This window comes from Bison bison, unplaced genomic scaffold, assembly GCF_000754665.1.
Source record: "Bison bison bison isolate TAMUID 2011002044 unplaced genomic scaffold, Bison_UMD1.0 scf7180017864508, whole genome shotgun sequence".
Taxonomy (NCBI): domain Eukaryota; kingdom Metazoa; phylum Chordata; class Mammalia; order Artiodactyla; family Bovidae; genus Bison; species Bison bison.
The window spans coordinates 14,259,784-14,273,332 of record NW_011495064.1 but is presented as its reverse complement, the minus strand read 5'-3'; the positions used below and the strand labels follow the sequence as shown (position 1 = coordinate 14,273,332).

Sequence of the window (13,549 nt, the reverse complement as noted above, 5' to 3'; positions counted from 1 at the left end):
AAGATATTGAATAGACAAAAACTTTTATTAAAATATTCATAACAGCAATTCTCATAATAGCCAAAAAGGAGAAGCAACCCAAATGTCCATCAACTGATGTATGAGTAAATGAACTGTGGTGTGTCCATCCAGTGAAATCTCTCTCAGCACTAAAAGTGAATGAAGTTTTTACCCAATATCTTGTATTAACCCATAATGGAATACAATCTGAAAAAAAAAGAAAAAGAATCACTATGCTGTATACCTGAAACTAACATAATATTTTAAATCAACTATACTTCAAAATAAAATAAAAGCTATGGGACTCCAACTTGGGAGAGGCTTCCTAAAGTTAAAATAGTGCTTCATGCTACAATGTGCATAAACTTTGAAAGCACTATGCTAAATGAAACAGCCAGTCACAAAAGACTGTGCATATTGCACAATTCCATTTATATGAAATTTCCAGAATAGGCAAAGCTTATAGAGATAGAAAGTAATTAACATGCAGTTGCCTGGGGCCTTGGGACATGAGAAGATTAGTAATAGACAGCTAAAGGGTATGAGGTTTCTTTAGGGAGTGATGAAAATGTTCTAGACCTGATTGTAGGGATGATTGCACAACTCTGTGACTATACTAAAAATCACTGAATTGTATAGTTTAAGTAGGTGACTTGTATGGTATATGAATTATATCTTAATAAACTGTTTAAAAAAAAGAAGAGGCCAGCTTGAAAGGACTCCTGCCGATTGCATTTGGGACACTTTGCAAGGTAAGTAAATAATGAAGCAGATAATGATAGCAACAAGCTATAATTCATTTAATACAATAAAATGCCATTGAATTTTTTCATTAACAAAGAATAAAGAATTTTATAAGAGCAGAGTATATACATAGTCTCAAAGTTCCTCCCTGAAAAATATGTACTAATTACAATGGAAAAAAATTTTACAGGGAGAAACATAGCAGATACTACCTTACTCGTTTGATCAAAGTAATGGGATTAATCAATATTATACCCCACTTGGTTAAGATACAATGAGAAGAATTCAGCATCACTTCAGTGATATTCTTGCCAACGATGCATAATCTGAATTGAATCATGAGGAAACATAAGACAAAACCACACTGTCAGACATTCTACAACATGATAACTGGCCATGGAAGTCAAGACAAAACTGGTCTGTTACAGATTGAAAGAGACTGAAGAGACAGTGACAATTCAGTGCAACAAACAAACTCGACTGTATTCTTTTGCTATACAGCTATTTTCAGGAAGACTGATAAACTTAATTGATCTCATCAGTTGGTGGCAATACTGTTAATTTTATGATTTTGATGATAGTATTGTGATTATTGGGGAGAATGCCCTTGTTTATTGGAAATACAAAATAAAGCATATGTCAGAAATTTATTCTCAAATTGGTCCTGGATGCAGTAAGATCTTTATACTTGACAACTTCTGTGTAAGTTTCAGACTGTTTAAAATAAAACAAGAAGCCAAAATGTGTATAAAATAACTGGTCTGCATTCTTCAAAAATATCTATGTTACAAAAGGCAAAGAAAAGTTGATGAATTGTTCCCAACTAAAGGACACTAGCAGAACTTGAAACCTAAGTGTAATGAGTGATATTGGATTAGATCCTGGAGCAGAAAACAATAATAACATAAGGAACATTATTGGGACAACTGGAAATTTTGAATAAGACCTGAAGATTATAAAATAGCATTGTATCAGTGTTAAATTTACTGATTTTGATCATCATACTGAGGTTATATAGGTGAAGGTCTCCTTTCTTAGGAAATACTGCAGTATTTAGGAATAAAGAGGCATAGTGTCTGTCACATTCTCAGATGCTTCAACAATATTTTTATAAGTACATAGGAAAAGAGAATAATAAAGCAAATGCAGCTAAGAAATGAGTATGCTGAAGCTCTTTGTACTGTTCTTGCAACTTTTCCATAAATTTGAAATTATTTTAAAATAAAGTTTTAGAAAATAGTGTAAAAACTCTACACTTCTGAGGAATGGAGTTGGATAGGCAAGTATGAAGAAGGGAAACATCAGAAAAAAGCCACAATGTTTCTTGTTTTATCTTTATATTCTGGCATTGTTTGATTTGTTTTATGATATAAAAGACATTCATGTATTATTTATGTAAGTTTCTAAGCAGAGAAAAATGGTGAACAGCTATTAAAAATGAGATAGAGCTAAGGTCCACTGACATATAAGAATGCCAGGGCCTACTGATAATTCTTTTTAAGGGCAGTTTGTAGAGTAGCGGGGATAATATGAATCATTGCCACAAAAAACTTACAGTTTGCATATGCAACACTGTAACTCTCAGCCATACTACTTCTGAGGGAGGATTAAGGAGAGGAATTTGTATACACTTCAATCTGTTTATTTTACAATAATTTTGTGTTAACTTATGATTTTTAATTAACCATGTAATACATGTAATATTCTTATTATGGAAAAAGTCAAGTAATATATTTATTGCTTTTAAGATACATATTACTGTGGCTAAGAGAAGGAATTGTTTCTTAAAGGATAATTGGTATTTTAAAATAAGGAAATGTGAACTCCGTTCAAAACAGGCAATATCTAAATATAATGGTTATGTAAGTATGCCTCTCTTAATACGGCAACCCTTTAAAATAGTACAAATGCCCAGCGATGAGGGTTTCCGATTCCGTTGGAGGGGTAGTGAGTTGCACCTTGCCGGACTCTCCCACCCACGCTCGAGACTCCCAGTAAAACTCTGTCCTTCCCTCAATTTCTACTTGGTAAGCCCTATCTGAGACTATCGGCCCTCACCTCCACTGTGAGGCCTTATCTGGCTTCTTCCAGGCAAAGGAAGGAACCGCGGTCTTCTCCCTAAACCCAGCGTTCCCATTCCTCACGGAGGAGGGGGGGGGGGGTGGGCGGAGATCTAAGGCCTGACCGCCAGCACCACGCCCAGCCCATAACGACCCGAAAGTAAATGCCAGTACAAATTGCTTTGGAAAGCGATTCGGCAATATATTAAGAGCAATGAAAATGTCCCTATCCTGTTGACCCAGTGCTATGCTATGCTAACTCACTTCAGTCGTGTCCGACTCTGTGTGACCCCATAGACAGCAGCCCACCAGGCTCCCCCGTCCTGGGATTCTCCAGGCAAGAACACTGGAGTGGGTTGCCATTTCCTTCTCCAGTGCATGAAAGTGAAAAGTGAAAGTGAAGTCGCTCAGTCGTGTCCGACTCCCAGTGACCCCATGGATTGCAGCCTAACAGGCTCCTCCGTCCATGGGATTTTCCAAGCAAGAGTACTGGAGTGGGGTGCCATTGCCTTCTCCGGTTGACCCAGTAAGGATCCTGAAAAAAGAATCCTCCCGGAAACAGGAAGCCATATATTCTGGTTTGAGCATTTTTTTAATGCTACAAAACTAGGTACGCTGAAATAGCTAGCAATTGAATGATTATTTTACACAGTAACACAACATAATATTACTCGGCTATTGAAAAGCATATTATATGGACTATAGCATCTGACAAATAATGTAGGAGACACCTGAAGTAGCAAAGGCTGAACACAAAATTACACATTCATTCACCATGACTAAAATGTAAATTAAACGTGCAGTGGGAAAAAAAACTTTCTTCCCTTTTTGCAAGGAACGAGGGTGATGATTTTAGGTTTGAGCACTGGGATATTTTTTCCCTTCTTTCAATTTATTATCGTTGCTCTAACCCTTTGAACAGGGTGCAGAGGTTGGAAGTCGCATTGAGAAGACTCTCAGCATTGTTTATAAGATTTCAAACCAGAGGTATTTTCAGCAGGAGGGACGTATTTTGCATCTCGACGGCCGAGTAGGGGCCAGGGGGCGGGAGATGAGGCTCCCGGGGTCTTTCGGAACAAAGCCAGAGGCGTCGAGGAAACCTGGACCGAGGAGTGGGAAAGGGACCCCTCGCCCGCTGCCCACCGACCCCGCCTGGGCGGAGCTGAATGCCGGCTGGCCGAGTGACAGGGACTTCTCCGGGGATCGGTCCCTTTAGACCGGTTTCCCCAGCCTGCACGGCCCCACCTGGACCAGCAGATCTGCCGACCCGATCTAAAGACTCAGGAGAAACCAGGGAAACTCGCACCACTGCCAGCCGAGAGCCGGCTGCGCTTTGTTCGGGCGGCCTCCGGGTTTCCGGCCCCGCCCCTTCCCCTTCTCCGCGACTCCGGCTCCCGCTCCCGGGCTCCGCGAACCCAGTTTTCTCCTCTTCTCTCCCTTCCCACCGGTTCAGTCCCCGTTCTGCTCTTTGCCTTTCTGCCACCTTCACTCTTGCCCCCCGCCCCCCATCACCACGACCCCCCGACCCGCCTCCACCACGATCACCACGACCTTCACCACCACCATCACCCCAAGGACTGGCCAACTTTGCCCCGAGAAGCGGACTGTTCAGGAGAGTTCCCCGCGGAAAAGCAGCGGGGCCCAGTCCAGAGAGGCTGGCTGCTTTCGTGGAGATCAAGACGGACGCCTGAGCATCTTGGCTCCCGCGCTCCGGACCGAGTCTGCCTCGCCCTTGGGAGAGGGCAGAAGAAAGGCCGAGGCTGGGGAAGGGAAAAGCAGGACCCTGGGGAAGGAGTGACCGTGGATGGGGACACTGGAGATGGCTACCGGGCGGGGTCACCTCCACCAAGTGACTCTCAGAGCCATCCGTGGTCTGCTTATCTACCAACGCCAGAATTCCCTAGTGGAGCACCCACTCCGCACCTTGCGATATTCCCACGTTTATTCTCCATCAGTATCGAGGAGCTCTTTCAGGAGAGCGAAGTAGTATATGAACATATTCTCATCCTCCTTAAACACACACACACACACACACACACAAAACCCACTTCAAGTCAGAGGCTCACAGGACACACACCCCCACCACACTCACTTCTTTCGGGACAGCGCTGTCCCTCCAGTTCTCCCTTAATACATTTCAGGCTTCACAGAAGTGTGGGCTGTACGTGGTGTCTATCTCTGCACACTTGGCATGACACTCCGCAATTGTCTCGCAGCAGAGGCGACGGAAATCTTCCGCGGGGAAGGAGAGAGACCAGCAAAAATTTCTTAGCACAGTTCCGCGCAGTTTGTCGAACTGTTGGCTTAAGAGATTTTCTTCCCTTGCCAGAAAGGGGGGAAAAAAGAAAGGTTTTTGTTTTTGTTTTTTTTTAATTAAAGCAAAGGACGTCCCCCGTGGCTCAGTTGTAAAGAATCTGCCTGCCAATGCATAAGACACCGGTTGGATCCCTGATCCCGGAAGATCCCACATGCCGTAGAGCAACTAAGTCCGTGTGCAACAACTAGTGCTCTAGAGCCCTGGAGCCGCAACTACCGAGCCCACCTGTCACAAGTGAAGCTTGTGTTCCCTAAAGCCTGTGCTCCCCCAACAAGAGAAGTCACCGCGAGCAGAAGCCCGAGCACCACAGCTAGAGAGTAGCCCCCACTCCCTGCAACTAGAGAAAAGCCTGAGCAGCAAGGAAGACCCAGCACAGCCAAAAATAAATAAATATTTTTTTGAAAAAATTAAGGGAAAGAAATGGGATTAAAATTTAAAAGAACAGATCTAAGAGAAAAGTAGGCTAATCCTGTTCTGCAGACACGGCGCGCATAGAGAGCTCTGATACATTTGCTCTGTGTTCATTGACATTGTCTCTGGCGGGTGTCTGGGTTCACCTCCCCGCCTTCACCTCTCCGCCCGCCCATTCCCCGAGGGCCGGCCGCACACTCGGGGTTGGGGTGGGGTGGGGGTGGGGGTGGAGTGCTAGTCCAGCGGCCGCCCTAAGACGAGGCCAGTCCGCGGAAGGCTGTCCAGCCTCTCCGCGCTCTGACCTCAGCTTCCCGGTCTAGTCGGCCCGCGTGCGCAGTTCCCGCGCCCGACCCGGAGCGCGCCTCTGCCGAGGACCTTGACCTCCCACGGACCTCGTCGCCTCACTTAGCTCTCTCTGACCTGCTTTTGAACCCGCTAATCCTGTCCTGAACTCTCGCCCAGCGGCGATCCCTCGCCCCGGCCCCGACGCGCTAATTCCCGCTGACCCAGCCGCCCAGCCGTCACTCTCTGTTCGCCCGGCTTTGAAGCGCGCCAAGAGCTGCACGCCTTGGGTCGTCTGGGGCGGTGATGCGCGGGCCACCACCGCCCCGCATCGCTGGCACCCACGCTTACGCGTCCTCTGAAAGCCACGGCCCGGTGTCGCGAGCATATTTTTTCCTTCTCTTGCTTTCCCTTGTCTCCTCTTAAATTAATTCGTTTTTAAAAGAAATCTATCAGACCCACAAGAATCAAAATCTCAGGTAACACCCCATACTGGCGACGCTGTGGGGAAGCCGGCACTTGCACACGAAGCTGGCAAGCAGCGAGGACACGGAAAGCGTAAGGCGGACCAGGCTGCCAGGAGTCAGCGCCAAGGCATGGGAGAAAGCAGAAAAGGCAGGACCTAGAAGAGAGGACAGAGTGACTTCATTCCTATTTTAAGGGGAAGGAAGGAAGGGTTGATATTTGTCCGATACCGGGCTACAACTTGGGGCTTCGAACGGTAGGGTCTGGAAGACACCTGCTTGTCACTTTATAATCTTTTGTGCTGTTTTGAATTTTTTCCCCTAGATTCATGTTTCCCTTTTTGGAGAAAAAAATATAAAACTAATTGTTTAGAGAGTTAATGAAATTAGTGCACATCGTATGTGCTTACAAACACAAGCCCACAGGCACTACACCAAGGTGTGGTCCGCATGTTTGGGGGTTTTTGTTTGCTTGCTTGTTGCTTTTGTTTTGTCAGCCAACTGAACCTAACAGGGGGCAATACGTTCCCTTTTTGGCCCTTCGTTTATTGTAGTTGGGCTGCTGAGGCTGCGCTAAGGAGTCTCTTTAAGGAGAGTTATTTTCAGAGACGGTTCTCTAGCCAGGAAAACAAATCTGTGCTTAGTCGCCCGCTGGCATACCCATCTCTGGGAACCACCAGGTGGGCTGGCCCTGCAAGATCAAACACCAAGGTCCCCTGCCTTGAGTTCGGGGACTTGGCTCTGTTTGCGTCACAACTGTCCGCCAATACCTTGCACCATACCAGCATATAGTAGTAGCTCAGTAAATAGTTGTTGAATGAAAGATACTCCAAAGAGTGTGACAACAGCTCCTGGGAAACTGTTCTTAGTAAGTATAAATTCCTGACATCTGGGAGTAGAGGAACAGGCCTCCTCCCTAAGGGACAATCACGGGATCACGAGAGGATCTTAGCGAGTAGTCAGGACATTGCCAGCATTCCCCCCAGAGCTCCAAAAGTCCAACACCCACTGCCAGGCAGTTCCTTGCCCTTCCCTTCAGATGTCCTGGCCCTGAATCAGGTGATGGAGAATTCTAGCCTCCCAATCCAGGGACAGAATGCATCTCCTGCATCGCAGGCAGATTCTTTACCACTGAGCCACCAGGGAAGCCCTTATATATAATTAATAAAACTGTATTGTATATTTGAAAGTTGCTAAGATCCGCTGGAGGAGGAAATGGCAATCCACTCCAGTATTCTTGCCAGGAAATCCCACGGACAGAGGAACCTGGCAGGCTACAATCCATAGTCCACAGGGTTGCAAACAGTCGGACACAACTAAGTACATTATTAATTATAATCACCAGCAAGTTCCTTTCTGAGGTGGTAAAAATATTCTAAAATCTACTGTGATGATGGCTACATTGTATAGCTGTGCCTAACCTATGTATTTTGGTATACCTGTGAATATACAAAAACCATTGAATCGTAAATGTATTGATGATATATTGATTATAGAAACAGCAAAAACAAAATAACACATACAGGGTTCTGGGCGGTAAGTCCACTGTCCACATCAGTTGAGGCTCTGCTCTTCCAAAGCCTGCATCCTCCAAGTCTAGATTTCCTCCAGTCTCCACAGAGGCTAAGGCTTCCTGCGAGGGTGCTTTGCCTCGAAATCCAAAAGCGCCTCCGCAGCTGCTGTGCTGGGGACGGAAACCTTGAAACTCTGGCCCAGAGAGTACTTATCTATGTTTAGAGGGGAGCCCGGTTCTCAGTGTGAAGTAAGAGTGAAGAGAAGAGATTTTTGCTTTGGCAGAGCCCCAAGATCCAGCACCCAGGTTTGAATCCACTGTTTGATCCTGGTCTCCGTTTCCTTCTCTTCAAAATGGAGCATCCGAGTCACCACGCTACGAGTTGTGACTATTTCATGAAAGTATGAACCTAGCACACCTTCAGAAGGCTAGCCACATGCCCCTTGCTGCAAAACCAATAAAGGTGCTCATCTTAGGGGATGACCCATATAAAATCAGGATGCAGTAGAGGGAGTGAAGGGATTTTTTAGGAAAGGAGTTTGTTTTTTGTGTTTTTTTTTTTTTTTTAAAGACTCTCTCAAGTCTCTGGTGTCTTTTCATTGATTTTAACTCCGAGAGCATGTCAGGATCCTAATTTCCAAAAACAGACAAGTAGAAGAGGGTGCTCCCCCTGCAGCAGGGGGGGGGGACTGAAGAGAAGAGGGAACATAAGGGCTCTGGAGAGGGAGAGCAGGTGGGCTGGAGGATGAAGAGGGGATGGAGGGAGACTGCTGTGGTCCAGAGGCTGGCCTGGTGGGGAGGAGAGCAGTGCAAGGAGTGATGACCCAGAGAGGGAAGAATGCTGGAGAACCTGAAGGAGAAAAGAAGCAAATGAAGAAGGAAAAGGCTGCAAAACCTTCAGGTGTGGGGCGGAGAGCAAGGAAGAGTCACAGAGAACTACCTGGGGAAGAGATGCAGGACGTCAAGTAACCATTCTTGGTGGAATCTGTCCGGAAGAAAGCAGATGGGAAGAGAAGACCCTCGAATCCCAAGTCCAATTTCCTATCCTAGAACCTCGAGACACCCATCCAGTCCTACCAAGCCCCCTCCCTCACCCCTGGGTGGCCTTACCCGAAAGAATCCTGGGTCTGAACTGGTGGGGGAGTTTTCAGATCAAGTTGGACACTTCAGGCTGGGTCCAGTTGTGTCCTGTCCAGGCCTGTTCACCCTCTCTGATCCCCTCCACAAAACTGCCCAGCATTGCTAACTCCCCTCCCCCAACTTCACCAGAGGTCTTGGCAGAAAAAACAATTCTATTCCCTGACCTGCTACTAGGGCTTACCCATTGGCTCAGATGGTAAAGAATCCGCCTGCAACGCGGGAGACCTGGGTTCGATCACGGGGTCAGGAAGATCCCCTGGAGGAGGGCATGGCAACCCACTCCAGTATTCTTGCCTGGAGAATCCCTATGGACAGAAGAGCCTTTGCGACCATGGGGGTCAGACGCAACTGAGCGACTAAGCATGGCACAGATCTGCAACATAAAGACCAATCCAGACCTTTCCTCCTGCCTTTCTCTCAGCCGGGTAACACCTGCTTCCCCCACTCTTGGCCCAGTTCAGTGGTTTACAAGAAGGCTTCACCTCGAAGACTTTCAAATATAGGGAGCCCTCAAGGAACCAGATTTTAAGCCATGTGATCTGTGGCCAAGCACAAGTTTGCCTAAGTTTTCCAGGTAATTTAATACAGGGCAGATGTTTAGAACTCCTCTGCATTCTCCCCTAAGCTTCCTTGACCCTGGGCCAAGGCCTTCTTCAAGGGAGGAGCTCCCTGCTGGCACCAAACTGCCCTTTGTGGTAGGTATCTGATGAGGGTCACTCCAGGGGGCCATTCTGGCCAAACCCACAGCTCCCCTTAAGCAGCTCTCCCAGATAGAACCCTGGACTCATAGGCTCGGGAAGGGCATCAGTGAGATATACCAGGACTGGGGTGGGTGGAAGATCTTGATGGCCCTGGAGCTCAGCAGCCTGGCTGGGATCCCTGCCCGAGCAGAGGAGAGGACAGAGCAGAGTAGGAGAGTGCTGTCTTGTTGGGGGCGGCGCGCGGAGTGTCCAGGCTGTGCCTAGGAAGTGCTTTCAGGAGTCCAGGCCATACCCCAGGACCCCAAACTGGATGAGGCAGGGGTGGGGAAAAGGATTCAGCAGCCACCCAAGTGGCCTGGACCTGGCAACAACGTGGTGCCAGGGAGAAAAGTGCCAGTTGGCTGGACAGGCGCCCCCAGAGGTGGTGCAGCAGTGGGTGTCTCCCCCACCCGCCTGGGCTTCAGCCCCGGCCCAGCCCACTGGGGTCCCTCTTCTCCATACCGGGTGGCCTCCACCCCTCGAAGGGCGCCTCTAGCACCCTGAGGGTCCTGCTCCCTGCACAGTACTCAGAGTGCATCTAGCGCAGACAAGCCTCAGTCATCTTGCATTGCCTGGAATAAGTCAATGACACTGCAGTGACTGAGCCTGCAGGTGGCTACTGATCTACAAGGGGCCTAAGCACTGGAATATGAAGAGCCTCGCTTTGCCCCCAGTGCCTGTCCCAGCATCTTTTTTTAATATAAATTTATTTAATTGGAGGCTAATTACTTTACAATATTGTATTGGTTTTGCCATACATCAACATGAATCCGCCACAGGTGTACACGTGTTCCCCATCCTGAATCCCCCTCCTACCTCCTCCCCATACCATCCCTCTGGGTCATCCCAGTGCACCAGCCCCGAGCATCCTGTATCATGCATTGAACCTGGACTGGCGATTCGTTTCACATATGATATTATACATGTTTCAATGCCATCCTCCCAAATCATCCCACCCTTGCCCTCTCCCACAGAGTCCAAAAGACTGTTCTATACATCTGTGTCTCTTTTGCTGTCTCGCATTAGTATACTGTATTGGTGTTTTTCTTTCAGGCTTACTTCACTCTATATAATAGGCTCCAGTTTCATCCACCTCATTAGAACTGATTCAAATGTATTCTTTTTAATGGCTGAGTAATACTCCATTGTATATATGTACCACAGCTTTCTTTTCCATTCATTTGCTGATGGACATCTAGGTTGCTTCCATGCCCTGACTATTATAAACAGTGCTGTGATGAACATTGGGGTACACCTGTCTCTTTCAATTCTGGTTTCCTCAGTGTGTATGCCCAGCAGTGGGATTCTGTCCCAGCATCTTATCATTAGAACTGCCCTCCTTGGGTTTGAGCACTGCTGATCTCAGAAAAGATACACTTGATTGTGTTACAAAAATAATAATCTCATTATTAAAAAAAACAAACAAGAATATCCCATCTCTCTCGTTTTAAAATGTCAATCCCTTCCTACCTGAGGGTGGACAGTGAGTCCCTCCTTCATGTGCAGGGGTAGAGGTCTGGCTCCCAGGTATGTAGGGTGGGGTACAGGTGGGTTCAGGGAAGGAAGCGACAAATGGGTTTTTTCTACAAGCTGGGTCTTGTGCTCCCCAGCTGAATGTGCAAGCAAAATGCTCCTCCCTGTTCACCTCAGATCCCCAGTGCCCTTCAGCTATAGGGGAACCCCTGTTCCAGCAGTGATGGCTGAGTAGATTCGATCACCTGGGTGACTGGATTCCCTAGGGGCAGAGCAAGTGCTGCCCAGGATCTCCCACAGACCTTTGGGTAGGGTCCCAAAACCAGGAGGTAGGTGGACAGGAGATCCAGACAGGGCAGAGGAAGCCAGACCCCTTGAGCCTATAGGCACTGGGGAATGTGCTGGAGGGATGCACAGGCTGAGAGAGGGAAGTGGCTTGGTAGAGAGGTAGAGTGGCTTGGAAAGAAAGCCAGCTGGGGAAGTCACATGAATTGGCTGCAAGCTCAACCGAGGCTCCCCAGCAGTCCTGGGGGAGTGGCCTGGCCCCAGCCTCAGCAAGGGCAAGGCCATAGGGAGTGGGATGAGCTGGGACCAGAGGTTCAGGCCTGGAGACCTGGCCTGTACAGCTGCCAGAGCACGCAAGGGATATGAAAGATGGAGAAACAACCAGACTCAGGACCAAACCTGTGAGGTTCCAGGCTCTGAGCACCAGAAGAGGATGTTGAATGCTCCTACCAGAGACCAGAGCTGCAGGCCAACTGGCATTGGAGGACCAGGGACATGGGCAGATAGGTATAGGTGCTCCTGGGGGAACCCAGGCGCTGACTCCCACCCACCTACATACACACCTTGTCTCCCCTAGAACCCTACTTCTGATCTAGAAAGGCTTGACGCTGAGCGTGGGTGCATGCATGTGTACATAGTCACTCAGTGGTGTCTGACTTTTTGAGACCCCTTGGACTGTAGTCCACCTGGCTCCTCTAGCCATGGGGTTTTTCAGGCAAGAATACTGAAGTGAGTTGCCATTTTCCTTCTCCAGGGATCTTCCTGACCAGGGATCAAATCTGCATCTCCTGTGTCTCCTGCATTGCAGGTAGATTCTTTAGCTGCTGGTGGGAAAGGGCCGCTATTTACCCACAGGTGACTGGGCCCCAGCTCTCTCAGCACAGAGGCTCCGGAAGTCAGTCTCACCCACTGAGACACCAAAAGGCAAGGAGAAGATGGATGGGGAGGGACTGAAATGTTCCTGGAGAAAGAGTAGAACGGGCTCACTCCCTGACACAGAGTGAGGAGTGGGAAGACACTGGAGACTTGTGATACTGAGCCAGGCAAGGGGGTTCTTTTCCCAACACAGGGGGTTCCTTGAAGAAACTCTCTGAAAATCTAGTCCTAAAGAGTATCTGAGGGGAGCTAGGGTTGGTGGCCCCTTCCTGAGGATCCTCTCCACACTCCTTCATCTGTGAGTGGAGAACCTGAACCACCACCTTCTCCAGGAACTCCCAGTGGCAAAGTGTCTCCTGTCTCCAGCCCAGGATTCAGCAGTTTGTGCCCAGACCTGCACATCCCCTAACACCCGAGGTCACTAATTCCCCAGACCCGCTGAGGCCGAGGGGAGACTGACAGCGTGAACTGAGCTGGGCCTTGAGCTGTGGGGGCCTTTTAGATCTCAGGAAGGGCTGGATCAGTACCTGGGGTTTGTCTGCGTTCAGCCATGGAGGGACCAGAGCTCTTGAAAAAGCAGTTTAGGTCATCGCCCTGCCCTCTATCTTCTTTTTTTTTTTTTTGCCCTCTATCTTCTGAGCTCATCCCACATCTCCCAAGCTAAGATTCTCTGATCACTTTACGAAAAGGGTGGAGGTTGGGGCAGAGAGGCGGAGGAAATTCTCAGGGTTCCTAGTGTCTTGGCCAGGACGAAATGTTCAGAGGGTGGCTGGAAACTAGCGGTGAGGGTGAAGGCAGCAGGCGCAGGACAATGCCCCCCCTGGTCCCCTTTGTCAGGTGAGGAATCTGGGATCCTTGAAAATTCCCACAAGGCGGACTCAGAACTTCTGGAGCTCTGCATCCCATTTAGCCTGCAGGAGGGTCCCAGCAGAGCCAGTGTTTCAACCTGCCTGCAAGCATGTGCCTGTGCACACACATACACATATACACACACACCCAGCAAGGCCGACCTTCCTGTATAGGATCCTACTTCGTGGTCCACATCTCCCATGCGGAGCACTGGCGCTCCCAGCCTTCTTCCGCTGGGATTCGAGGCAGGCAGTCCGGCAGGGCACGGGTAGGAGCCCGGTGGCCCCGCAGGACTCGCTTTCTGGGCGGGCAGCTGGAGGCGCTAGGTAGCCCCCGGTTCAAGAGCCTGGGTTTAAGGGCCGCCCAGGCTCCCGGCTCGGCTCGGCCAAGGTCTC

The 13,549-nt window shown here is 48.6% G+C and overlaps 1 protein-coding gene across 1 annotated transcript in view; it reads left to right on the top strand.

The window, feature by feature from the left end:
- The first annotated feature begins 13,263 nt into the window (after positions 1–13,263).
- Positions 13,264–13,549, top strand: part of VAX2 (ventral anterior homeobox 2) — a 29,754-nt gene continuing 29,468 nt past the window's right edge. Inside the window, exon 1 of the mRNA XM_010829880.1 lies at positions 13,264–13,422. Coding sequence (XP_010828182.1) covers positions 13,264–13,422 — 159 coding nt within the window. The remainder of the gene's footprint in view (positions 13,423–13,549) is intronic.